The sequence below is a fragment of the Hippocampus comes genome, unplaced genomic scaffold, assembly GCF_001891065.2.
Source record: "Hippocampus comes isolate QL1 unplaced genomic scaffold, H_comes_QL1_v1.1 scaffold249, whole genome shotgun sequence".
Classification (NCBI taxonomy): Eukaryota; Metazoa; Chordata; class Actinopteri; order Syngnathiformes; family Syngnathidae; genus Hippocampus; species Hippocampus comes.
Genome location: NW_017805035.1, coordinates 1,358,747 through 1,382,825, shown reverse-complemented (window position 1 = coordinate 1,382,825; position 24,079 = coordinate 1,358,747). Strand labels below are relative to the sequence as shown.

The 24,079-nt window shown below is 47.5% G+C and overlaps 4 protein-coding genes across 6 annotated transcripts; 2 read left to right on the top strand and 2 right to left on the bottom strand.

Annotated features, from left to right (window-relative positions):
* Positions 1 to 176: 176 nt before the first annotated feature.
* On the bottom strand, positions 177 to 2,007 carry LOC109512158 (transmembrane protein 79-like). Of its 2 annotated transcripts, XM_019863690.1 has the most exons (5): positions 1,857 to 2,007; positions 1,136 to 1,286; positions 863 to 1,057; positions 552 to 783; positions 177 to 481 (listed from the first exon to the last, which is right to left on the bottom strand). In XM_019863690.1, exons 2-5 carry the CDS (start codon positions 1,266 to 1,268, stop codon positions 286 to 288), a joined length of 756 nt encoding a protein of 251 aa, XP_019719249.1. In that variant the 5' UTR covers positions 1,269 to 1,286; positions 1,857 to 2,007; the 3' UTR covers positions 177 to 285. The 2 variants fall into 2 exon arrangements, with proteins under 2 accessions (XP_019719249.1, XP_019719250.1); XM_019863691.1 differs by lacking the exon at positions 1,857 to 2,007 and having other exon boundaries at positions 863 to 1,059; positions 1,135 to 1,213.
* Positions 2,008 to 2,565: 558 nt separating this feature from the next.
* LOC109512131 (rho guanine nucleotide exchange factor 2-like) lies at positions 2,566 to 17,183 on the top strand. 2 transcript variants are annotated; one of them, XM_019863643.1, is made up of 23 exons: positions 2,611 to 2,625; positions 2,741 to 3,247; positions 5,788 to 5,935; positions 6,053 to 6,120; positions 6,696 to 6,759; positions 6,835 to 6,967; positions 7,070 to 7,173; positions 7,246 to 7,389; positions 7,490 to 7,740; positions 7,841 to 7,966; positions 8,673 to 8,790; positions 10,314 to 10,562; positions 10,638 to 10,714; positions 10,799 to 10,971; positions 11,593 to 11,660; positions 11,741 to 11,962; positions 12,037 to 12,114; positions 12,204 to 12,253; positions 12,561 to 12,602; positions 12,675 to 12,725; positions 12,802 to 13,083; positions 14,613 to 14,772; positions 16,201 to 17,183. In XM_019863643.1, the coding sequence occupies exons 2-23, from the start codon at positions 3,191 to 3,193 to the stop codon at positions 16,248 to 16,250; spliced, it is 2,715 nt and encodes a 904-aa protein (XP_019719202.1). In that variant the 5' UTR covers positions 2,611 to 2,625; positions 2,741 to 3,190; the 3' UTR covers positions 16,251 to 17,183. The 2 variants fall into 2 exon arrangements, with proteins under 2 accessions (XP_019719201.1, XP_019719202.1); XM_019863642.1 differs by having other exon boundaries at positions 2,566 to 3,247.
* LOC109512159 (tropomyosin alpha-4 chain-like) lies at positions 16,980 to 21,647 on the top strand. Its single transcript, XM_019863692.1, has 9 exons — positions 16,980 to 17,183; positions 17,664 to 17,807; positions 17,883 to 18,016; positions 18,085 to 18,202; positions 20,386 to 20,456; positions 20,688 to 20,763; positions 20,835 to 20,897; positions 21,070 to 21,139; positions 21,214 to 21,647. Exons 2-9 carry the CDS (start codon positions 17,676 to 17,678, stop codon positions 21,294 to 21,296), a joined length of 747 nt encoding a protein of 248 aa, XP_019719251.1. The 5' UTR covers positions 16,980 to 17,183; positions 17,664 to 17,675; the 3' UTR covers positions 21,297 to 21,647.
* pmvk (phosphomevalonate kinase) lies at positions 21,368 to 23,990 on the bottom strand. Its single transcript, XM_019863702.1, has 5 exons — positions 23,791 to 23,990; positions 23,656 to 23,719; positions 22,998 to 23,150; positions 22,800 to 22,929; positions 21,368 to 22,717 (listed from the first exon to the last, which is right to left on the bottom strand). Exons 1-5 carry the CDS (start codon positions 23,901 to 23,903, stop codon positions 22,575 to 22,577), a joined length of 603 nt encoding a protein of 200 aa, XP_019719261.1. The 5' UTR covers positions 23,904 to 23,990; the 3' UTR covers positions 21,368 to 22,574.
* Between the last annotated feature and the right edge of the window lie 89 nt (positions 23,991 to 24,079).

Sequence of the window (24,079 nt, the reverse complement as noted above, 5' to 3'; positions counted from 1 at the left end):
TCTGCCAAGAAGACATTTCTTGATAGTTTTCCCTCTTATCTAAGTAATTATATTTAGGAAGGTGAAAGTGTTGTGTAGTCAGGAGGCAAACATGTTTGGCAAATGAGGCATGATGTTTTGCTGCAGTCAGATTGCACGCTTTTAAGAGATGTGATTAGTGGTACAGAGGAAGCCAATTATCGTCAGAATAATTGGCTTTTATTACGAAAGGACAAAGCAAACATTTGAATATGTGCCATGTCAAGCTGATGCCGCAGCAAGTAGTTTGTCTGCAGCTCTTGCTTTTCATCCCCAGAACCTCTGTTGGCCGACGGGCACGATGGTGACGGGACGCTGAGGCGAACTCCACATGGATGCCGACTCGGCCGTGAAGATGAACACCAAGTTGGCCATCATCATCACCAGACAGGGTAGCAAGGACATGCCCAGTCCAAAAGCGCGAATGCTGCTGCCGAATGCGGCGGGCACCCAGTAAACCAACCTGCCGAGAGAACAAGGTTGCTTTATGGCACTTGCACCAGAGCCCAAAGCCAAACGTTTAGCGGCCGCACCGTCCCAAGGCGAAGATGATGGCGAACAGAGGCACAAGCTTCAGCTGCTCCTGGCTCAGATACATCGCCATGACAACCAGCTGCAGGAAGTACATCAAGAAGAGGCCGACAGACTCCCGCGTGTAGTTCCTGTGAACGCTGAGGTCCTCCAGATCCCCCGTCACCTCCATTTCGTCCAAGAGTGGCCTAACCACGCCAAACCTGAAACGCGCCACACCCACCGCCAGCCAACCTGACCAGCACATACAAAACAGCTAAGTCAGATGGTCAGAAGGACGAATGGGTGGGTTGGGGGGGAGTGTTGTAGTCACCCAGGACGATGGGAGTGGAAGCAAAGACGGAGCACCGTAGTGCATAGAGCATCTTGAGGGGTGCACCGTCCAGCAGGGGGGCATCAAAGGGCAGGAACACGAAACCCCCCCATACCAGGAAGGGGAAGAAGATTGCTGAGGTCATCAAGGACACACCCACCTTCAAGAAATCTCGACTGGGACAGCTATGTCCGCCTGAGACAAAAAAATAAAATAATAGATGTGCGGGAAGTCACACACCTGGCCAGGGTAGGAAGTTTTCCCAAGATTTACATGCAGCAGGCGATCTGTCATCCCAGTAGCTGTGCGGCTTGAGACCTCTCACATGGAGCATCTTGTCCCTTTCCCACATTGCTTGGGGCTCAGCCCCCACGCCATGGTTCTGGGCCCCCATGTACTCGTCCATGGGTGTCGGTCGGGCATGCTTGACGGAGAGCACGATAATCACACAGTTGAAGTTTGCACATTTCTTCTTCAAGTTCGAGTAGTTGATTGGAGTAAAAAATTAACCAGTCATTCTGATGTAGGAATCTTCCAAAACGGCAAACATGTTACTCGTTTAGGCCAATGTGATTCATAATAAAGCCATTAACAGACGACCGAATGAGAGAGAGAAAAATGAAGAAAATGGGGCTATTGCTTGCTTAATAATTCTTCAACCAAATTAGTAAGCACATTGAAGGGTCAACTTGACTGGTCAGTTTGGCTCTTCGAGTTAACTGTTTGTTTTAGCTAGCGACCGTTTCATGAATGATGTCACTCAAAAGAACGTGGCAGATATGACGTTCTCAACTGGAGCCTGACTAAAATTAAACCTTTCAAGTCGAGCCTTTGAGGGAAAAAAACGAATTATCCTCGTCAGAACGACTGTATACAAATTTGCCAAGTTACGTAGCGGTGTTTAGACTCACCGAGTACTCGATGCTAACAGGCTAACTTGCCGAAAAGATAGCAAGAAATCAAACATTTACTGATTTGGACGAGTTCAACTGACCACTCAGAGCTTCCGTCGTGTATTTGTTCTGGCCGTATTGGCCGTTCTCACGTTGAAAACAAAGAAGCAGCAAACCAGGTGTGTGTGTGTGTTTGTGCTACAGGTGAGCGACGTCAAAAACTCGCTAACTCCTCCTTTGAATAAAAAGTTGACAGCGGAAGTGGTAGCTTTTTCCAAACGATGCCAGTCTCAGTCCTGTTATCACTTAATAATGCAAAAACTTGTTTTATTTGTCTATTTGTCTCTTATGTACTCTTAAGCGTGTGTTATACGACGTCGTGGTTTAGTAGGTTTAAGATAGTTTGAAGATGACACACGAACTAGATTTACTAGTCTATAGTTTCAACTTGATACTCTAACCGCGGGTACAAGGTCTCCCACAGGGACCATATAAGCACCCCGCGGCCCTGACTGTTTTTCCGGGACATGGAGATGTTCTAAAAAAGATGTAGAAGTGGTTAGAGAGAGAGAGAGAGAGAGAGAGAGAGAGATGGTGATTTTCTCGGAAGGCTGTAGAAGTGCTCATGTGAAAATGCGAACGCTGGCATGTTTTTTTTTTTATACAAGAAAAAATACTCCGTTGCCTATTGATATGATGTTTCCTGATTGATGTGAGAAATCATTAACATATAATGAATGAATTACTACATACAATAAAAGAATATCGGTAACTAATAATAACACAATAGTAACATATTTGCAAGTAATTTGAGCGAACTTATTTCAAAAGTGCATATCAAACTGCCCTTTGTGTCTCCGTTTCAAAAAGGTTGGTGACCCCTGAACTAGACTATTGTATATGCGTGCATTGGATAAGAAATGTATAGACTTTTAATGACGTCACTCTTTCTTTAATTTGTGTACGTTTTTTCCTTTCGCGTCAGCGGCGTACACCGGTTAGGCGGGGCTAGCGTGGCGGGTTCCACGTCACCAGAAGAATGTGGAGCCAGTCACGTGACCTCCGGCAGGTTTCCGAATGGCTGTCGAGCGCCACGTGATCATCTGACACGTTGTCATAGCGATGGACCCCGCCCATTTGACCCCGCCCAGCCCTCCGTCACGTCCCGGCGTAGAAAGCAAACGCCACCGGAGTGAAGTAGGCGGGGCTTTGTACATTCCCGCCTCGGGGATTGGTCGAAGGCTCCTTGAGCGGCTTGAGCTCTGATTGGACAGTAGCACCGATGCCATCTGTCACTCCTGGTCAAGCCCCGCCCCTGCGCCCAGACTGCAGCCTGCTCGTGGACCGGGATCCGAACCTCTGCCGGAGATCGATCGATTGACTAGTTGATTTATTGATAGACTGACTGGTGCTTCCACGTGGACACTCGGGCGGGATGTCCCGGCTCTTGGAGGGAAGGAACAAGGACAAGATGAAAGAAATGAACGCAAAGGTGAGCCCGCTTGAAAGCAAAAAGAATGAACGAAAGGCGTCATTGATAATTGATTATCGATTAGGACCTGTCCGAAGCTTTAGTTACATTTATCGATATCACTTTGAGCCTCTTTTTTTCGGTTCCGCTTTTTCCCCCTCTCCTTTTCACCCTCCCCCCTCGTGGACCTGGCCGGCCCGCTTCTTTATTGTTCCTTATTCTTCTACCTTTAGTGTGAAAAGACGATATTGATCCGTGATCGGGAGATTGGTCGCTCGATCGCTTTGCGTTTGCCACAGTGGGAAGAGTTTGCCTGCGAGTGTGCGCGCGCGCGCGTGTGTACAGAAGCAACTTGGCGGAAATTGAAGCATTTTCTTCCGTTTAGGTTCGGGGAAAAAAATAAACATAAAAACAATACGTGACCTATTTTCACCCGGTACTGTCATGCGTGTGCGGCGGCGTGTGTTATGTTTGCCGCCGCGCGGGTGGTGTTTGCGCTTCTTCCGAGCCTCTGAGCGTGTGTGCGTGTCCGTTACTCGCAGCGTGGCCGCTTTGTCCTGCAAAGGAAACGGGCGGGGGGAGGGGAGGCGCGGCGCGCGCGTGCGCGTGAACAAACAGGAAGTGAAAATCTACCACGAGAAACAGTTAAAAGAACTTCATCGAGTACTTTCATACTCTTCCTGGTGGGTTGAATAGGGCTTGACCTGGAGGACCCAAACATGTTGTGAACCTCTACTGGAAGAAGTAGTTTCCAGCTCAGTCAGAATTTAAGACCAAACCGTCCATGTTCTGAGCATCAACGATTGAGTCAGAGCCATAAGGTGTTTACCGCCTGTCGTATTGGCAATCCCGGGACCCATTGATAGGCACTTGGCGGCGGGGATGCTGTAGAGATGAAGGAGAAGTTCTGTTGGGCCATTTTGTCCTGTGAGACTCCACAAGCGGATGATTGGTAGCGGCTGGCCACGCCAAATGCAGCTTTGGTGGGTGGTCACTGTGCTCAGAAAGGCAATGGAGACCCACTTCTGTATGGCGTTGGGGAAATTATGGTCACCCACCCAGCTTCTATGGAGAGGGAAGCATTTTCTCTCTCTCTCTCTCTCTCTCTCTCTCTCTCTCTCTCTCTCTCTCTCTCTCTCTCTCTCTCTCTCTGTGACTGCAACATGAGTTTAATGTTTAACCTGTGTGGTGTTTTCATTCTCCCTTCATGTTTGCATGGTCTCTCTCTGGCTTCCTACCACATTAAGATAACTCTTTATTAGTCCCATTACCTAAACATGTGTTTTTTTTTTGACATGACAATATCATTTGTAAAAGTTTTGTATCTACTGGATCTCACCTTTGTGAATACAGTAGATGACCACATTTTATTGAACAGCCTTCAAAGCCTGGGACTGTTTTTAATTTATTAAGCTCCAATCTCACAGAGTGAGGTTTCTTTGTAGGTATGGATCTTCCTGCAGGACACATGAACTTAAGTGTGGGTGCCCCAAGGCTCAATTTTAGGTCAGATTATTTTTCATCTCTTCATGCGTCGCCTTGGTGACGTCAGCAGGCGACACGGGATCAGCTTTCACGGTTATCCAGATAACACATCTCCTGACAAGACAGGGCACGAAGCTGGCCGTCTTTTTTCGTATTGCGAGCCTAATTTTATTCGACACCATAAGACCTTAATTATTATAGAATTTGAACATTTGAAGAATGGAGCCAGAGTCGGCCTGTTTCTTGATACATGCTTTTATTTCATGTCCTTTCGGTGATTGAAATGCCCTGCTCTGATGGAAATCAAAGGGCGGGAGCACGTTATGCCAGCGTTAATATCATGTCATTGGCACCCCCGTGTGTATTTTTGTATTTGTTTTCAAATACTGTATCTTAATGGTCTTGAGTCATTATATCTCTATAATATACCTGTACCAGATCAACCCTCTATTATATGTCTCGGCCAGAGTGAAAATCCGGCACTGTTGGCGCTCCCTGCGCCGTCACTCTTATATCTTCCTCGGTTCCTGTGAGGTGCCATGTGGGCGTGTGTTGTGCTGGTGGCTCTCTCTCTCTACTGGAGTCTCATGACACACACACACACACACACACACACACACGCAAACACACACGCAAACACACACGCACACACACACGCACACACACAGGGCGAGAGTCTTGAAAGTCCTGTCAGCTGATTTCTGAACTCTTGATGCTTTGCAGAAGGAAAAACATTTCAATGAGACAATCCTTGTTTTTATTGATGTTTTATATCCATTTGTGACTTTTATTTGTTGACATCTGGTGGCAAGGTTGTGAACAGATGTCGCAAATCAGCTTGTTGACATTTTTTCTGTTGTGTGACGGCATGTAAACACATGCACGAGCACTTCCTGTGCTGTGTGTGTGTGGAGGAGCAGAAGTGGGGGGGGGGAGAGTAGTTGCCTTCCTTATCCACATTGCATACCTAACACAAGCTGCCTCTCCTCAACTTTTCATTTCCATGAGGTCACCTTTTGTGTGTGTGTGTGTGCGTGTGTGCGTGCGTGTGTGCGTGTGTGAATGGATGTTTTTAGAACAAGGAGAAGGAGCGAGTCAAGGAGCGCGAGAAGGAGGCTCGCTCCAACAAAGGTCACCTGTTCACGTCTCTCACCGTCTCCTCCACCACTTTGTGCTCGGCATGCAACCGAAGCATCACCGCCAAGGAGGCCCTCAGCTGCCCTGGTAACACGCACGCAAGCAGTCACAACAATTAATATAGTCCAGCCAATGACATTTGTTGAATGATTGTAAACGATCTGTCTCTAATTAGTCCGTGTGTCTGCCGTGCGCGTCTGTCAGGTTGCAACGTGACCATTCACAACCGTTGCCGAGACAGTTTGGCGAACTGTGCCAAGATGAAGCAGAAGGTAATGGAGAAATGTGATTCCAAGTCAGTACATCACAGGTGTCGAACTCAAGGCCCGCAGGCCAGATGTGGCCCGCCACAACATTTTATGTGGCCCTCGAAAGCAAATCAAGCATGTCAAGTTCAATGATGCTTGCTAAAGTCTGAAACAAACTTTCAAATTGCCATATGTAATCCACAATAACAGTCGTTATTCTTGACTTCTGATTGTAAAACTAGGTATTGATCAGTTTGTTGTGCGCTGTGTATGTGATATGTGGAGGGGATTAAACATTGATATGGTTTCCCAAAATTCACAACGGCCCTCCAAGGGAAACTAACTACAATGTGGCCCGCGACAAAAAACGAGTTTGACACCGCTGCAGTACATGAACGACGACATTTGGTGGAGAAGTCAAAAGTGAAAAACATCAGCACCGGGGCGCGGTTGGTTTGAGGGAGGCCGACACGGGTCAAAATGTATACCACGATACCACTGTATAGGGGAAATTGGCAAATTATCGGCGTCGAATGGCATACTTGCTCTGAACAGACCTGCTTCTCGCTCACGTGTCCGCTTGCCTGTCTGGTTAACAGCAACAGAAGCTGGCGATGGCGAGGAACAGTTCGGCCCTTCAGAACGTTGCTCTGCGGGCAAAAAGTGAGTAAACTTGATTCTGCGGTGGAAGTCACGTCTATGTTGTAGTTGTGAAGAGTTCCTCATGTCCCTGTTCAGCCCCGGTGATGAAGGAGCGTCCCAGTTCGGCCATCTACCCATCAGACAGCCTCCGCCAGTCTCTGCTGGGTTCCCGAAGGGTCCGCTCGGGCCTCTCGCTCGCCAAGAGCGTCTCCACCAATAATATCGCCGGGTGAGTGGGAAGCACTATCTGACTGCTTCTCCGTCCATGTCACATCGTAGCTTTGTGTTACAAGAAAGCCGTCTGTCTGTGCGTCTTATCTGTCCCGTCCAGTGGGAGCGAGGACTCGGTCGGCCTCAGGAGGATTCTGTCTCATTCCACCGAGTCTCTGAACTTTCGGAGCAGGACTTTGTCCATGGAGTCGCTCACTGACGACGGTGCGTATATTTCCGTGACCGCTTGTCATCCGTAGGGGTGAGATTAAAATAGAAGGCTGGCGTTTCCTATAGGAGACTGGTGGTGGAGCCCCCTGCTGGAGGAGCTGCAGGTGGAGGGCCGCAGCGTTCAAGCCGACAGCTGGAGTCTGGTGGTGGAGCCCAAATTCCTGCAGACGCTCCATAAAGACCTGATTAAGCAGCAAGACGTCATCTACGGTAATGCCACATCTGACAGGAACGGTTTCAGCCACAGCTGACAAATACGCTTGAGCGTTCTCGTTGTGATGACAATTGCCTTCATTTGCTCGGTGCGCAGAGTTAATTCAGACGGAATTTAACCACGTCCGCACGCTACGCATCATGGAGGGTGTGTATCGGCGTGGTATGCTGGAAGAGGTGATGCTGGAGGCGGGCGTGGTCCATACCATCTTTCCGTGTCTGGACCAGCTGCTGGAGCTGCACACCGCTTTCCTGGCCCAGCTTGTGGCCCGGAGGAAGCAGGGCACCGCCGAGGGCAGCGACGCCAACTTTATCGTCCCGAATATCGGAGAGCTGCTCCTCGCACAGGTGAGAACGCCACACGGAAAGCTGGGAATGTCGGAAACGGGAAAGCCGACAATGGGATGAGTCAACAGCGTGTGTGTGTGGGTGTGTGCGTCTTGTCTAGTTTTCTGGTCAGTGTGCAGACGACATGAAGAAAGTTTATTCGGAATTTTGCAGTCGTCACCCGAAAGCTGTGAAACTCTACAAAGACGTTCTAACTCGCGACCGAAGACTGCAGCACTTCATCAGGGTAAGTAAGCATGTACACAAAAATCTTATGGTCTTGTTTAGCGCTTGTCCTCCTATGAAGGCACTCAAAGCACTTCGCATTGAGTTCACATTCACCAACTGATGACACCGCGTCAGGAGAAACTGGGGATTTTTGCTGGGCTGTGGACGCGGGATCAAGTCGTGTCTTTAGCAGGACAAAAGGCTAGACACAGACGATGACCTAAGGCTGGACTAAGGGTAGAGCCAGTCGTTGGGGGTAGATCCTGAGCCTCTATTTCTCAGGCTAACACAGAGCAGTCTGGTCTCTAGAATGCCACTCATCCAGGACTTGGTCATCTGCAAAAGTTGAACTGAGGCAATGAGACTCTTCTTTGTTTGTCTCCTTCCACATGAAGAGTGGTCACTCATGAGCTGTTATGTCAACATGCAGGCAAACACTCTGCTCACCCAGGTGCAGGTGACACACCCACCCGAGCCATAAATAGGGACGCTCTGCACCTGAACTTGAAAATTCAGAATTGAAGAAGGCTTACGGATTCAGGTTCTGAACAAACAATAAAAGTCCAGTTGCCTCCATTCAGTCTTTGCGCACAGATAGGCCTTGATGAGTTAGCTTTAGCTGTTAGCATACTTCTGTGGAAGGACAGGCATCTCCATTGTTGTCTGTGCTCCACTGGTGATGATTGAATGTTGTCCACTAAGAATGGCGCCCCTGTGTTTGCCAGCGCGCCTGCCGCGGTCCTCTGTTGCGTCGTCACGGTGTCCCAGAGTGCATCCTGCTGGTCACCCAGAGGATCACCAAGTATCCTGTTCTCATTCAGAGGATCCTGGACAACACCAAAGGTACGCACGCCACTGTCCATCCATCCATTCGGGATCCCGAATGCTGTAGTTACACCGGGTGAGGGGGAGCCCGTCCCAATTACTTTGGGTGGGGCGAGAGACGGGCCCCGAAGTGGTCGCCAGCCAGCGCAGGGCACAATAAGACAAGCATTCACAGTCACATTCAATCTTTAGTTTTGAATGACCCCAAGAAACGCTTCACACACCCATTCTTTTTTTACAAAGTCTGGAAACTGGAAGATGGACTTGTGTTGACTTGATCAACATCATTATTGTTTCTGTGTGCACAGAAATATGACCGGTTGACCTTTTCACACTGTTTGTATATAAAAGGCAGCGGAAAAGTTGACTCACCGTGACGAGAACCGTTTTTTGTTTGGGGTTGTGTTGCCGGAGAAGATGCAAGACTTGGAAAGAGCTCCGTCATTGGGCTTGTGGGAGGCATTTTCTCATAGGTACAAATCTGTATTGAGCGAAATATAATGGCGAGCCTCTTAGTAGCGTGCTATCAATTTAAAATAATCATGTTAAGAGTCTGTGAACTTCCACCGCGTCTATTTTTGTCGAAATGATCATTCGCTCCTTTTGGAGCCCAGCAGCGTGCGAACCTCCAGTGGCTCGACGAGAGATAACGGCAGTATGCAAGTCTTCTAATTATGTCCGCCAGTGATGTGCTACCTTTCAAATCACTCCAGTTAGCATGTGTCTGTGAAGCAATCAAAAAAAAAAAAATCAGATTGAAAGACCTCTCGATAATTTCAGCGTGCGTGCATCAAATTTGTTTCCGCGATGCGCCCAAAAATTTGAATATCGAGGCAAAGTCCATTTACTTTAATAATTTATTTCAAAAGGTGAAGCTTGTGTGTGATATTAGTTCACCTTACACAAGGAGTGTCGGTTTTGAAGACTGCTGACTTGACGGCTGAACATGACTGACGCTTGACGGCAGTACACAGTAAATTAAAGCGCAAACACACCGTAAATGCAATAGAAAGCTTTTATTGTCCCTGTATGGTGCTGATAAGTGAGCTCATTAAATCACGAAAGACAAAGAGTAATAAAATACTAATCATGGCAAACAAACAGCACTGTGCCAGGAAAAATGTTCCTACGGCGCAATTTTCGCGACAGGGGCGGCCACCAGCTCGTCGGCCGGGGAGCTGAACGGCGCCAGCGGGGAGCGATTTGTTGTCACCGTGATGAAATGAAACTTTCCAACTCCTTTGTAGTACCAACGTGTTCAAACAAAAAGCCGAGTTGGATCTCTGAACAACATGGAGATCACAGAAAGAATGAATTTATTTTTTCGAACCAGGAACAGACACGGGGGTCATTGGGCAATGTGAGGAACGGAAGGAAAATGGAAAATTTTGCTGTAGGCGGAATGTGGGGCAGGGAAGCGAAGTCATAGTGGCTTCAGTCAGAAAGCGCCACGGCAAAGGGGTCTTGGTCACGGTTTGCGGGTTGCTCATCAAGTTCACCAAGTTCACATGAGCGCTCACCACCATGTGACCTCCCGCCAGGCAATGACGAGGAGGTGCGAGATCTGGAACGTGCCCTGGTCCTCCTCAAGGAGCTGATCGTCTCGGTGAATAAGGAAGTTCTGGAGCTGGAACGGACTAGGAGGCTGCAGGAAGTCCAAGCCCGGCTGGATCCACGGGCTCAAGCGGAGGTGCGTGGCGGCGGAGTGTTCCGAGGAGGCGAGCTTCTGCGAAGAAAGCTCCTCCATGAAGGAATGCTCCTTTGGAAGGTCCAAGGCTCCAGGATGAAAGGTACGATACCAGAGACTGCTAACTGTGTGGGTGGAGCTAACACAATCCCATGACCTGCCTCATTTGTATTTCCAGATGTCCATGTCCTGCTGATGTCAGACATCTTGGTCTTCCTCCAGGAAAAGGACCAGAAGTTCACCTTCGCGTCCTTTGTAAGTTCTCGCTGATGACCCAAAGAGATTTGGTCACTCGCCTGCCGGGGCTACAATGTGTGTGTCGGTATTTGCGTGTGACAGGACAAGTCTCCGGTGGTCTCCCTGAACAAGCTCATTGTCAGAGATATAGCCAATCAGGAGCGAGGGATGTACCTGATCAGTGACTCCACTCCCCCGGAGATGTACGAGCTGCATGCCTCTTCCAAAGACGACCGACGCACTTGGATGAACGTCATACAGCAGGCCTCGCTCAGGTTAGCGCCGATGCACGACCGCCGCCTCGCTCAGCTAGCGCCGCTACACGGCTACCGCCGCCACTACATTTTGGAGTGTGTCCATAGAGAGCGTTTTATTTAGTGGTGCTCCACTCGTAATCGGCCACTGTCCTTCCTCACGTTGTTGACTGTCGTATGCGGGGCTTTGAATATAGCAAAAATCTGTACGATCTTAAAAAATGGCAATTCTTTGAGACCGTGAAAAGTGAACCGCGAAATGGCGAAGGATGACTGCAACACAACGGCCAATGACAGTTTACCACATGCACACAGCCCTACGACACTGATGATGTACTTCCAAGTCGTACTAGGACACGGGTGTCAAAGTCAAGGCCCGGGGGCCAGATCCGGCCCCCTACTTCATTTTATGTGGCCCGCGGGAGCAAATCATGTGTGTCAACTATTATGATTCTTGCTGAAATCTGTAGCGAAATGTCCAATTGTCATGGGCAATCAATAACGTTGAGATTTTGCACCGGCCCTCCGAGGGAAGCCGTAACTCCGAAGTGGCCCGCGACAAAAAATGAGTTTGACACCCCTGTACTCGGGTGTCTGTCCACTTCTTACACCGAACGTACATGTGTGTGTGTGTGTGTGCAGTTGTCCGTCCAGAGAAGAATTCCCTTTAATCGAAACAGAAGACAAAGCTTTACTGCGACGACTTAAAGGTAGCGCCTGCCCTCCTTCATTTTGTTCATCGCTGTCCTTTTCTTAATCGTTTGGTTGTTGTCGCGCTCCTCTTGGTCAGCGGACATCTTGCAGAAGGATCGTGAGGTTTTGGAGCTGCTCCAGGAGCGTGTGACTTTATTTTCGGAGTTGGCCGAGGCGACGGGAAGAAGCGGCGGTGGGGAACGAGCTCCAGAAGTTGGCGGCACGCCTTCCAGATCATCCAATAGCAGGAAGCTGTTCCGAGCGGACTCCACTCACGCCCCTGCCGCCGGACCGCTGCTCACCGGTGCCATCCGTGAAGGTGCAGACGAAGGTCGCGTGTTGATGATGTGGTGGAAAGGGTGAAGGACTCACCATGTTCTTTTTGGTACTCAGTGGACAAACTGAGCCATCTGCTGGCAGGATGCAGCATCAGCAAAGCATCGGTCGCCAACTGCAACCAAGAGATGAGCAGTGAGGGGCCGCCGTCGTCAATCATTGGAGTATAAGATTAAAAATACTTCATCATCATCATCATCATCCTCTTGTTGTGTTTGCATCAGACGGCGAACCCGCGACACTCAACGTGTCTCCCGAGCGCAACTCTTCCAAGGTACGTGGAGCCACTGTCAAGCAGGCATCAGATAAATGAATGAATCAAGGCGATTTTAAGGTCGGAAGTCATATTTTCATGCTTTGATCTCATTTTCTGGCATATTTGTAAATCTTACTGTACATAGTGAATATTGCCCTGAAGTTTGATTTCGGGAGGAAAACTATGGAGAGTTGAATCAAAATCGCATTTTCTGCCAGAAAAATTTACAATTCACTCGTTTCCTGAAACGGTTCAGCACTAGTTTGGAGCCTTTGAAACATTGGCTCAGGAAAATGTCTTAGTCACTATCTCGTTCGTCCTGCAGGACACGAATGGAAACCAGGTTCAGGAGGCCACGTTGAAGGAGGTGACCCTGCCGTCGCCCGTGTGTATTGAGCATTTGCCGGCAACCTCGCTAACTGAATTAGTCCCTCCGCAGGAAGTGTGTAAGCGCCTGATCAGCATGAGTGCGCAGCTTCACGCTCTTCAGGTCAGTGGTCGTCGTCATCGTCATTGATTGGCCCGAACTTCCTTTCTGTTGACTCGTTGACTCCGCCCCCCCTCAGGACGCCGTCATTCGCCAGGACTCGGTGGTGGAGCTGTTTGCAAAAAGCGGCCCCACCCCCGGTCCCGCCTCCGGACCCCGCCTCAGCCGCTCGATGTCGCGGGACACGGGTTTGGACGGCGGCAACGGCGAGGTGGCGCTGCTGAAACGGCAAGTGGAGCTCCTGCAGGACGAAGTGAAGCGGCTGCGGGCTCGAGAGGAGGAGCCTGGCAAACAGGAGGTGCAGCTTGCCGGCAGGAGGAGGAGCAACGGAGACCTGAGCGACGTCATAAAGGGAGACTCGGTATGGAACTGGTGCTGGTCTTTGAGTGACGCCACTCAGCTGGCCGGATTTCATGAAGGAGTGCCATTTGAATTGCAATGAGGCAGATGTAACGGCAATTCAAACATGAACTTTTGCAACAAAAATATACCGAGCCACATCCAGCCGTTCCAAAACAGTATACCTGTATACAGTATATATGGCTTGAGACTCATAACTATTTCGGATTAGATATGCATCTGTGGCCAAAGCTTGTAGTCTGTGACAGTCACTGAAATCCACGAGTGCAGCCATGGCCAAAGTCTCAGCTTGTAACTCTCGTCTGTTTCCTCATTTCTTTGGCATGATGACATGGCTGCAGCGGCTGGGGCAATCCGGTTCTGCCTTGACAAAATATTGCTTCCCGATAAGAACATGCGGGCTGCCGTTTCCTCTCTTCCAGTTAGTTGGTATGTGAGACAGGGTCGATGGCCAGGTGTGCAGGTGTGAGTCACCGACTGAAATCTGTTGCCGTTTGTCCAGTTCAGTGGCTCTCAGTCATGTTACTGACGTTAGGGTTAGCGTAAGAGGCCCGGGCATAATGTGATGTATCAGGGTGGAACTGCCACTTACTTGTCTCTCAGGTCAAAAATCAGGGCTCAGACAATACATCTGAGCGCTAAGTTGTATGGTGTCTTTTGTCCTTCTTGGCCCAGGTGAGACAATTGTAAACAGATTGTCATACAAGGCCGACCTGGCTGCAGACAGCAGAGCAAAATCAAATCAAATACACATCCATAGACAGCAAACGGTGTCATACATAATACTTGACATGACACCCAAAGGCGCTGTGGTCATGTACACTATTGTGGTCATGTACACTATGCCGCACTAACGGCCCGGGCACCCGCAGCGGCTCCTCTTGTTGTCTGTTTAAGAGGGAGGAAATTTCATCTTGTGCTGTACAGCACATTTGACAATAAAGTTGTACTTGATACTTGATAATGTGTGAAACAATATTGGGATGAAGGAAGTGAGGTGTATTATTTGGGGGGGGGGTGGAAAATCAAGCGAATTAGTGTGGACTTTGAAAACAAAGAGGTGAAAAACAATGCTGGAATGGAGAGTGAAAGTGGTGGTATGCATGGTGAGCAGTGAGCCAAGACGGTAGCAAATGACAAATTGAACAGCAGAACCGTTAAGACACGTAATATAGCTGGGGTGCTTTCATTGTGGGATTTATTCTTGTGCTATGAATACTAACCCTACTCTGTTGAATTGTGAATTTTGCATATTTTGAAAAGATCATAATTTTTCTCCTGCGTTGGAAGAAGTCACCCTGAGGAGGGATATGCAACTGTTGCATGGCTCATACAAATCAGGAGATATCCTCCAGGAAAAAATATATACAGTATATTGTGCCCGAGTAAACTTGGTGGTGCGCCATGTCCATTTGATTCTGATACAAAAGTTTGCGCCCGTGTTCCTAATGAAGTGGCCTTTAGACGTATCCCTTCAGGTTTCCTGCACCCTTGCTGACATAACTTCTTTCTGCTTTGCACTTTGACCAGTCGAGGAAGAGGCGGGGAAGTAGAGAGCTGGAACTCCACCCCCTTGCTCCATTGGCCACTCACGACCCGCTCGACCAATTAGACGGCGTTCAGGAAGCCAACGAGGAGGAGGAAGACCAACAAGTTGTGAAGATTTCTCCTCGCTCTGACAGCCCAAGAGGTCAGTAGCCAGTACAAAGTGCAAAGGGCGCATACAGTATCGAGGAAACACAGTGGCCCAGTGCTTAGAATGCATGCCTTGCCGTCAAGGGGTCTCTGGTTGTAGAAGATCAAGATGCTCAATTTTTATCAGATTTTCATCATGTACACGTGTACCGTGGATTTCTAATCCCGGCTGTACTCTGCATCTCACCCAAAGTCAGCTGGGATTTACTCCACTTGTCTTTGGTCAGTAAGTGGGGTACGCCCTAAACGGGTTGCCAGCCAATCACAATCACACATAGGGACAATTTGGGGCAGGGATCCCCAACCACGGGTCCGTGGACCAGTACCGGCCGGCCATCCAAATGAATGAAGCTATTTTGACAACAGAAGTTCTTCCCCTTGCCGTACCTCTAGAGCGATGTGGAGGAAGAAGCTGTTGTGTCAAAAACAAGGCAATACAAGACGCCCGTTGACTCATTTGAACAAGTAGCAAGTGATCAAGTGGAAAGCATGAAAATGCAAACAGTTTCCACAGCCTGCCCAGATAAACATGAGCAGTTTAGTTGCTAATAACTAGCCGGCAGCCACCGGATATAAGCAACAATCAACCGTGTCATCTTTTTATCAGTCACATTTGAACGTAGCAATGATGCTAACGCCATATGTAGGATCAGAACTTTAAAATGATTGTTTACATTATAAGGTGTGCTTATGATTCCTAATTGATCCATTTCTTAGTAGTTCACTGTTATTCTATTTTACATTAGTTCTACAGTAGAATAACACTGTTTGAAAAAATGTGAAAGATTTGAAAAAAAACTGTTTTAATAAAATGTTTAATTACTCTATAATCATCTTTGTTGTCAGTACTAATGCTTTAAAACTGGCGATTTAAAAGCAATGAAAAAAAATCGTTGCCTGTCTCAACTGGTCCGTGACACAAAAAAGGTTGGAGTCCGCTGAGTTAGAGTTCCATCAATCCCAATTCATGTTTTTGGAATGTGGGAGGAAACCGGAGTACCCGGAGAAAACCTACATAGTCACAGAGAGAATATGCAAATTCCGCAGAGGAAGGTTGGATTCAAACCCTGGATTTCTGCACTGTGAGGCGGGCATGCTAACCGATTATCTCCGGCGTGCTAACCAGTCATCCACTACTATTTATCCTGCTCATCTAAAAATAAATGCACAGATACGCTCCAACATTTTTTATTTTATCATTTAATATTGGCTGCCCTGCAATTGGCTGGCAACCGGTTCGGGGTGTCCCCGCAGCTGGGATAGGATCCAGCACCACCCGCGTCCCTTGTGAGGATAAAGTAGATCGGAAAATACAGTAGATGGATGGATGAATATTTACTTTCATTTTTTTCATATCATCTGGCTAAGTGATTGTTTGCTAGATGTTGTTGATTATGGCTAACAATGACCTCTGACCTTTCAGACCTGCAGGACATCCCAGAGGAGAGCGAGTGTGGAGCTGAACCCAGTTAATGTTTCACCATGAGGTCACCGTGAATAGGAGAGAGTCAGCGCGTAAAGACGCATTTCCTGCTCCATAAAGACTTTTCCCAATAATGCTGTCTAACTTGAAACAAGAATCATAGGAGCGGGTGGGGCTAGCGATGTGTGCAAAGGTCACTAAAAGACTTGACTACACTACCCACAATGCCTTTGGCCATCATCATCATGACTATTTATTTATTTTTCTTCAAGTTTTTTGAAAAGACTGAAACTTTCCATCCATCTTACAGTGACTGATGAAAACAAAGAGGGAAGCTGTTAGCATGGTAGCTAGTAGGTGTCTTCAAAATGAAGGTCAGACATTTGTGACATTTTGAGACACTTCATTTCCTGTGTGTCAAGGGACCTCTTGGCTGCTCTTTCTTCTTTCATGTCAAACTTGTTTTTGTTCTCAGGAGAACTTTTTGTTGTTGTTGTTGTTGTTTTTTTTTCTACAAACGTTTAAAGAACATACATTATTTGTGCTCTTTCGAAATCAACTAAGCTAGCCAATACTGTTGCATGCCCCCTTATTCATGAATACATTAGGCAGTGTTTATGAAACACAAACTACGACAATAAAGGAATATACTAGGCCGTTATATGATTTTAAAATTATTTTATGAACGAAAAAGTTGGCGAGCGCTGTCCTGAACGTCACTTCCTGCTAGCAATAACGCGGAAAAAGGCGGAGTTCAAGTTGGGAGTTGGTTGAATACGGAAGCCGAGCCGAGCCGAACCAAAAGCAACACCACGACCAGAATCTACGCCAAAACTGAGAGACGATCGAACTGCAGACGTTCTCGCTGGAGACTGAGAGGAAGGGGCGACAAGTAGCTGTCGTTCTTCGTCATTCATAATCCCCCTGGTAGCTGCTATCGGCTAGTTAGCCTGCTACTTGCTAACGTTTGAGGACTCGTCCAGGTAACAAATGTCGTGTCTCACACTCACACATACTCTTACACACTTGTTGGATGCTAACTGGCTAACAGGCTAATGCGGCCGTGAGGGCGGTGGTCCCTCTTTTAGTTTCAGGAGCGAGCTAACATGATGCCACAGATCTAACCTTAATATTGGCAGCCACCGTTTGTTGCAAAGTTTGCCTCTTTCTACCACAAATGAAAGATTATTGGGCACAGTGAACGCGCCATGACACGTTCGTGTTGTGACGTCAGAAGACTGAGCGTGAGCGACACGCCTGGACCCGCCCGAACCTGCTCCGCGGCACCTTGGTTTCAGCGCGAATATTTGTGATTCTCCTTCAATAAGCCGCCTCTTTGATTCATGCGTCTTATTGTGAAATTGATAAACTTCTTGTGTTCCTTTTTCGCTGTCATTCACCGAGATGCTCCTCCCCCTCCAACACCTGTTTGACCCTCAAAGAAACTTTCTACTACTTCCTAGAACAAAAAGAAAATGAGTGGAGTGAGCAGCATTGAGGCCGTTAAGAAGAAGATCAAAGTTCTTCAAGCACAAGCGGAAGAAGCTGAAGAACGAGCAGAGGTGCTGCAAAGACAACTGGAAGAGGAGAAGAGGGCTCGCGATGAGGTTAACCACGCACTCATGGAACCGTGTGACCTTGACTGTTGCATTGAGCTAAATTGGCCGTCATATGTTCCGCAGGCAGAGGCGGAAGTGGCATCGCTCACTCGCCGTCTTCAAATGACAGAGGACAACCTGGACCAGACACACGAACAGCTCACTTCCGCCATTGGAAAGCTGGACAAGTTGGAGAAGGTGGCTGATGAGAGTGAGAGGTAAGCCTGCATGTAAGTGATGATGCTGATGATAATGATGATGATGACAACAACGATGATGTTTCCAGAGGGATTCGTGTGATTGAGACACGAGCCATGAAGGATGAGGAAAAGATGGAACTTCTGACCGTTGAACTGAAGCAAGCTCAAATCATCGCCGAGGAGGCTGACCGCAAATATGAGGAAGTATGTACTCAACGCACACACGCACTAGGGTTGCACACTTATGGCCAACATCATAATCACGATAAATTTGACCAACACAATAATCACAAGTTTTAAATAAAAATGAATAAGGTACTCGTATCTAATCATTATTATTTTTTAAATAATAACAATCAAAAGAATCACATTTACCCAATAATGAAAGCTTTTTTTCCAATGGCTGACTGAATAAATGTGCTCTTACCTTGTTGAACTGGACAGAACGCGAAACAAGTCCAGACAACAGCTGTTTACCCTTTTCAAGGCATTCAGTCCAGTTTTTGCTGCACTTCTCTTCTCCGGCCATGACTTAGTTGGGTGTGCTTGCTGGCACTTAAAGAAGCCTTCAGCGTGTGCCGTTCGGCCACTGGTGGTTGGCTGACTACCGCTTGACGAAAAATTTAACAGAACTCGCGTTCGATTTTTTTTTTTTTTTTTAAATTGCCAATGATCAGGTTCTTTTAATCGTGGCAGGCTAAATATTTCGCAATAGTTTCCTTGCACGACACGTGACAGTCACCGTACATTGATGGCATTCAGTTAGACCTGTGTGATATAATAATGTGTATTGCAGATATATATATATATATATATCTATGCTACAACTCAATCCTCTATTCTTTCCAATTCTTTGATTTCCCTTGCCGCTATGGAGAGAATCCTGTCATTTCCTTCCCTGCACTTCGTAACATTTGGGCTAGCTCAATGTTAGGCCTACTTGAATGTTAGCTGAAGCACACTGTGTGTATGTGGGCTCAAAACTGCAACCGAATATGTCGCTCATGCGATGTCACAGTAATCTGTGCGTGCTAGCTTCCAGACAGTGCTGTCCCAAAGTCAGAAATGGTCTCAGACATCAACCGGCGTTAGCAGCAGACTCTGCTGCTAACGCCGGTTAGCTGCTTGTAGCTGTAGTGCTTCGTGTTAACACAAGACTTAAACAGCACACACAATTGTCAGCCACGGTGCCTCTGTCACACAGGTATTGTATTATCCAAATAAATGACAAAAAAAAAACTGTAGATTATAGAACAAGTAAGAAAGGGAAACCTTGGTATTTGTGGCTCGAACGTTCAAGGCATTGTCAGGAGTATTCAAATTCACATTCCCGTCTGAGGGAGTGACATCGGCACATTGATGACTCACGTGTTCATGAGAGCGGCAATGGAGGGAGGAGTCGAGAGAGATTGGCAGCCGTCCTGCATACAAGTGCATTTTACAATCCGAATGGCAAAACAGAAATCGTTTTCCATCAAATCGTGTGCGGCACAATTCTGAGCAGCCCTAATGCGACTACTTTGTACAACAGAGCAGCACCTCCGCCGGCTCTTCTCGAATGTTTCACAAGGTGGCAGAATACATTACAATCACTCCAAATTATCCAGCGACCTGACACCTTTCCTCTGCAGTCCCCTCCAATGCTTTTCAACGGCGTTGAGGTCTGGGGACTGAGATGGCCTTGGGTGGAGCTTGCTTCTGTGTCTGTTGAACCATTTCCACAACTGTCAGTTGTGGAGTGTTTGCTTCAGCAATAACAATTACGGTTTTTCAAAATGCCAGGAGTGACACTAATTGCGGCGGCCGCTGTACTGAGCCTTTCAGATCTTCTCATGCATGCGCTGCGCTAAGCAGGTAGCCATCGTTTGTGGTCAGAGGCACTTCTATGAGTACAGACTGACGACCAGTGATTAATCCACCTCTGCCCCCTACTTATCATTTGGGATGGATGGAAATGCGGCCGTCTCCATGTAAGACTGTGAGATTGTCTGTGCCCACACCATTAGAGTGAAAGACAGTCCCATATCCTGATTGGCCACATTGCGGTTAAACACACCCGTATTAAATTAGCGTGTAAGTGGGTGTGTGTTTTTTCCATACATAATATAATAATGATAATGCTCTAAAAACCAGTAATAGTAGTAATACCGGTATTTAGAATTTGATGCATGAAACGTTTTTTGCAAATCAAAATGATAAATACCAGTGAGGTGTTTGCATTCTATCAGTTCACCACTAGATGGTACTAAATTCTACACACTACCTTTAAAGGCAAACAAACTTGTTTCAAATCCAAATGTTTGTTGAAAGATTTTTTGACAAAGGTTGCGTTGCACGGCGAGGCTAGTTTGCTGATCACATGAGTTGAACATATTTATGATTGACAGGTGGCCCGCAAACTGGTGATGGGGGAGCAGGAATTGGAACGTGCCGAAGCCCGAGCTGAGCTCGCTGAGAGGTAACACACACACACACACACACACACACACACACACACACACACACACACACATACCACCGAGGAGTTTGGGCCAGTGAGTGACGAGATGTCAGGTCATGAGGGTCACCTGAGCCCCCGCCTGCTGGCAGTCAGCAGCCCTGTCCAACTTTGACCTCGGGCTGCTTCTTCTCATTTTGACCTGCGCTTTTTCCCCACCCTGTTTGTGACCATATGACCTCGGCCCCACAGCAAAAGTCGTACGTTGGAGGAGGAGCTGAAGAGTCTGTCGGCCAGTTCCAAGAGTTTTGAGTGTCAGGCTGAGAAGGTGAGAGGTGGGAAGTGGGTCCTGATCGTGTGCTGGCTCAGCGTGTCATGTCATGCCGTTGTGTCTTGTAGTTCTCCGTGCAGGAGGAGCGCTCCGAGCTGGAGATCAGCAGCCTCAGGAGTAAACTGATGGAGGTAAGATGCGCTCCTTAGCTCACCCGGCCCCCTCAGCGTCGGTCATGTAGTGAAACGAGGGGACCCAATGACGTGATAAGATACGTAAATCAATTCCAAGAAAAGGAGTCCGGAACGCCGTGAGGGTCGCTCGAGTCGCTTCTTGTTCATGGCACATCTCCTTCCTCTGCAGGCGGAAAATAGAGCGGATTCTGCCGAGCGCACAGTGGCCAAGCTGGAGAGAACCGTGGACGAGATGGAAGGTGCGGTGCGCCCCAATCGACCGACCGATTGGCATGTCATGACGTGATCCTGACCCGTTTTTGCATGTTTGCAGAATCGCTGGCGGCAGCCAAGTCGGCCAACCAGGAACTCCATGCCACGCTCAACCAGACCATGGAGGAGCTCAATGCCTGCTGAACATTCCTCATCCTTTCACCTTCATTAGTGGGATCAATAATCAATGTGCGCTTGATTTATTATTTTTTTTTGCTCACTTTGTGGGCATGTATGTGCTTGGAAGGGAACAGCCAATCAGATTTTTCTGCCAAACCTATGGGGCCAATTTGATGTCAGACACACCTCCGTGTTCTGCGGCAGCCATCACTCATTTTCAACCGTGATGATGCTGCGTGCCATCACTATGGCATAAATTCAAGGGGCCAATCGGAGTACAGAGATGTGCCTACCTGATCAATTAAGTGTCACGTGGTCTTACGCTGTGATGATGTCATCATGACAGCTTTTTTTCTAAAATAAAAGCACCAAGTTCATTTGTTTAATGTCTTTATTGGTGGGGGGGGGCACCTCCCCTTAAAGTCTTCCTCGATAATCAAGTGGAACAGACAATTGGTCACATTGCAGTTGGTACATAGAAATGTAAATTAGAGGTTTCCATGTCCTGTTAGCATTAGCAAAGTTAATGGACACCATGATGATGATCATAATAAATTTTATTTGTAGGCGAAAGCCCTGCAGTAGCCTTGGTGAGTTTTTGGCCTGTTGTAAGTGGATTCAAAAGTCTTCAAAGTCATTATATTGTAACCATGAATCTATAAACAAGGTCTGAATTTGCATTAAAATGTCTTTAATCGGCCCCGGCGAGGGGCCATCCCTGTCCTCAATACTGTATTTAAGAAGTCTTAAAAATCTTAAAATAATTACAATTTTATGATTGCAGTTAAGTCTCAAAATAGCATTAAGTAAAAAAAAAAAAAAAATTATGAAAAAACATTGCACAATCACTATAGCAGAACCTACAAATTTGTTAGGAGGCCTAAGTCAGGACTCTTAAGAACAGACGGACATCATGTATATACTGTTGAACAATATTGGGATCCTGCTCTTAAATTTCATTTCAAATGGAATTAAAAAAAAAAAGCCTTGAATTTCACTTATCTTAAACTGTAGGAACCCTGGCAAATATCACACTAAATCTAGCATTACTTTAATGAGATGAATAACGAATTGATTTGATTTCAAAGCTGGTATTGTTTCTCTCACCTTGTCCAAAACAGCGTGTGTTTAAACAATTGTAATCTCAGGTTGACAAAAAAGAGTTCTGTGGAAAAGATTCCTTCCATGTGGTCCAATTTGGAACCGGTTAATTGCGTCACTTGGTGACATTATGCCAAGCCGGGTAGCGATATGGCGCCCGTCCCGGCTTTCTTGAATGCGGTTTGGGTTAGCTTCGGACGATCATCGACCGGCAGCTTCCGCAGCCAGCGCTAAGATTGGCCGCAACTGGTCGTCTAATGAGGGGGCGTCGGCCTCGTTCATGATGATCCAATGGAAGTCCACACCAGTGTCCAACCCGCACTCGGACTCTGCGTCATCCACGCCTGACGCAGACACGCACACAAAAAAAAAAAAAATCAGATGGAAATGTGAGCAGGGGCTAAACGGGCGTATGGCTGGACGTACCCGGGGTGTAGATCCACCCTCTCCGCTTGCGCGTTTCTTCTCGACTTTGCACGCGCACGCAGCGAGTCTGTTGAGGAAAGTTGGCCCAAAACCACCTCAGGTCCGACATCCGCCGCGCGTCACTCACCACCTGAGTAATCACAGAGCAGAGCGGCGCTTGCGGGTTGCTCATCGCTACACTGAAGTGGGGTGACGTACCCAAACGGGTTGATGAGCTCCTCTGGTCGCCAGGCGGCAGAAGAATCCGGGATCTCGCAGTCTGCGAGCTTCGCCCCAGCTGATCATGTCTGCCCGGTAGAGCTCCTTGTAAGGGCCGGAACTCGCCAGCTGCTCCGCGTCCAGGCCGTGTTCCTGCACAGTTTTACAACATGACGACGACACCAGCTTTGGACAGGCCTTTTTTCCGTTAAGGACCAGATTTTGGGGGACGCAGCGCGCGTGTCGACCCAACTTGGAGGCCGATTTCCTCTTTGGCTTGTACCACTGTGTATTCGTATTTTTTTGTCTTTCGACTCGGCATTGATGTAGTCTTTTATTGTAGTTACTGTCTTTTTTTAATTTATTTATTGTATGTCAGACTTTAACTTGTGCGGCTTTGGTTGTTTTTAAAGCGTAGTTTTCCAATGGGAATTTGAAAAGTGGGCGTGATTTATTATTCTTTAATGTTGTTTTTAATCGAAATGCAGTTTGGGATTTTGGGGTGGTTCTGATGCGCTTGCATTTACGTTTTTCATCTAAAAGTGTTGAATGTCCCCTGGCATTTCATTAAAAGAAATGCATGGGGTCACTGTGCGTGGCGTGAGACTGACGTCACTCACCCCATGATTGACCCGGCCCTATGCGTGACGTCACTTACCTGAGCATAGGCTTGTTTGAGGGGTGCAGAAAGACGAACGACGCCGCAGACGTCTTCTCCTAAACTGCAACACAACACACATGATCGAAGTGCATGTCGATAGGTGATCGACAGAGCAAGCGCAGTGTATTTTACCGATCGACGATGACATCTGTGACATAATCTTTTCCCGACTTCCGTTTGCCGCTGAAAATCAAAATGAGTTTCGGTTCCAAGTGGGAACTTTCCAGAGCAGCAGAGGAATCCATCACAAGAGATAATCGTTCGCTGGTCTATCAAATTTTAGCTCCAGTCCGACTCCCTGAAACATACCGGAAGTGACGGAACCGACCGAAAGCACTTCAAAAAATTAGTCTTGTCGTACCGTGGCGGCCACATCTCGTTCGTTTTCTTAACGCAACGAAGAGGCGACAAATGGACGAAT

Excerpts from the sequence above, each read along its gene's own strand:
- pmvk (XM_019863702.1), bottom strand. The coding sequence starts at position 23,903 with ATGGATTCCTCTGCTGCTCTGGAAAGTTCCCACTTGGAACCGAAACTC. Across the intron at positions 23,151-23,655 it reads TCAAACAAGCCTATGCTCAG|GAACACGGCCTGGACGCGGA; the intron begins GTAAGTGACGTC and ends AAAACTGTGCAG. Across the intron at positions 22,930-22,997 it reads GAGCTCATCAACCCGTTTGG|GTGGTGAGTGACGCGCGGCG; the intron begins GTACGTCACCCC and ends GTGATTACTCAG.
- LOC109512159 (XM_019863692.1), top strand. The coding sequence starts at position 17,676 with ATGAGTGGAGTGAGCAGCATTGAGGCCGTTAAGAAGAAGATCAAAGTT. Across the intron at positions 17,808-17,882 it reads AGAAGAGGGCTCGCGATGAG|GCAGAGGCGGAAGTGGCATC; the intron begins GTTAACCACGCA and ends TATGTTCCGCAG. Across the intron at positions 20,457-20,687 it reads CGAGCTGAGCTCGCTGAGAG|CAAAAGTCGTACGTTGGAGG; the intron begins GTAACACACACA and ends TCGGCCCCACAG.
- LOC109512158 (XM_019863690.1), bottom strand. The coding sequence starts at position 1,268 with ATGGACGAGTACATGGGGGCCCAGAACCATGGCGTGGGGGCTGAGCCC. Across the intron at positions 1,058-1,135 it reads TGACAGATCGCCTGCTGCAT|GCGGACATAGCTGTCCCAGT; the intron begins GTAAATCTTGGG and ends TTTTTGTCTCAG. Across the intron at positions 784-862 it reads TTCCACTCCCATCGTCCTGG|GTTGGCTGGCGGTGGGTGTG; the intron begins GTGACTACAACA and ends TGTGCTGGTCAG.
- LOC109512131 (XM_019863642.1), top strand. The coding sequence starts at position 3,191 with ATGTCCCGGCTCTTGGAGGGAAGGAACAAGGACAAGATGAAAGAAATG. Across the intron at positions 6,760-6,834 it reads CGTTGCTCTGCGGGCAAAAA|CCCCGGTGATGAAGGAGCGT; the intron begins GTGAGTAAACTT and ends GTCCCTGTTCAG. Across the intron at positions 7,390-7,489 it reads GCAGCAAGACGTCATCTACG|AGTTAATTCAGACGGAATTT; the intron begins GTAATGCCACAT and ends CTCGGTGCGCAG.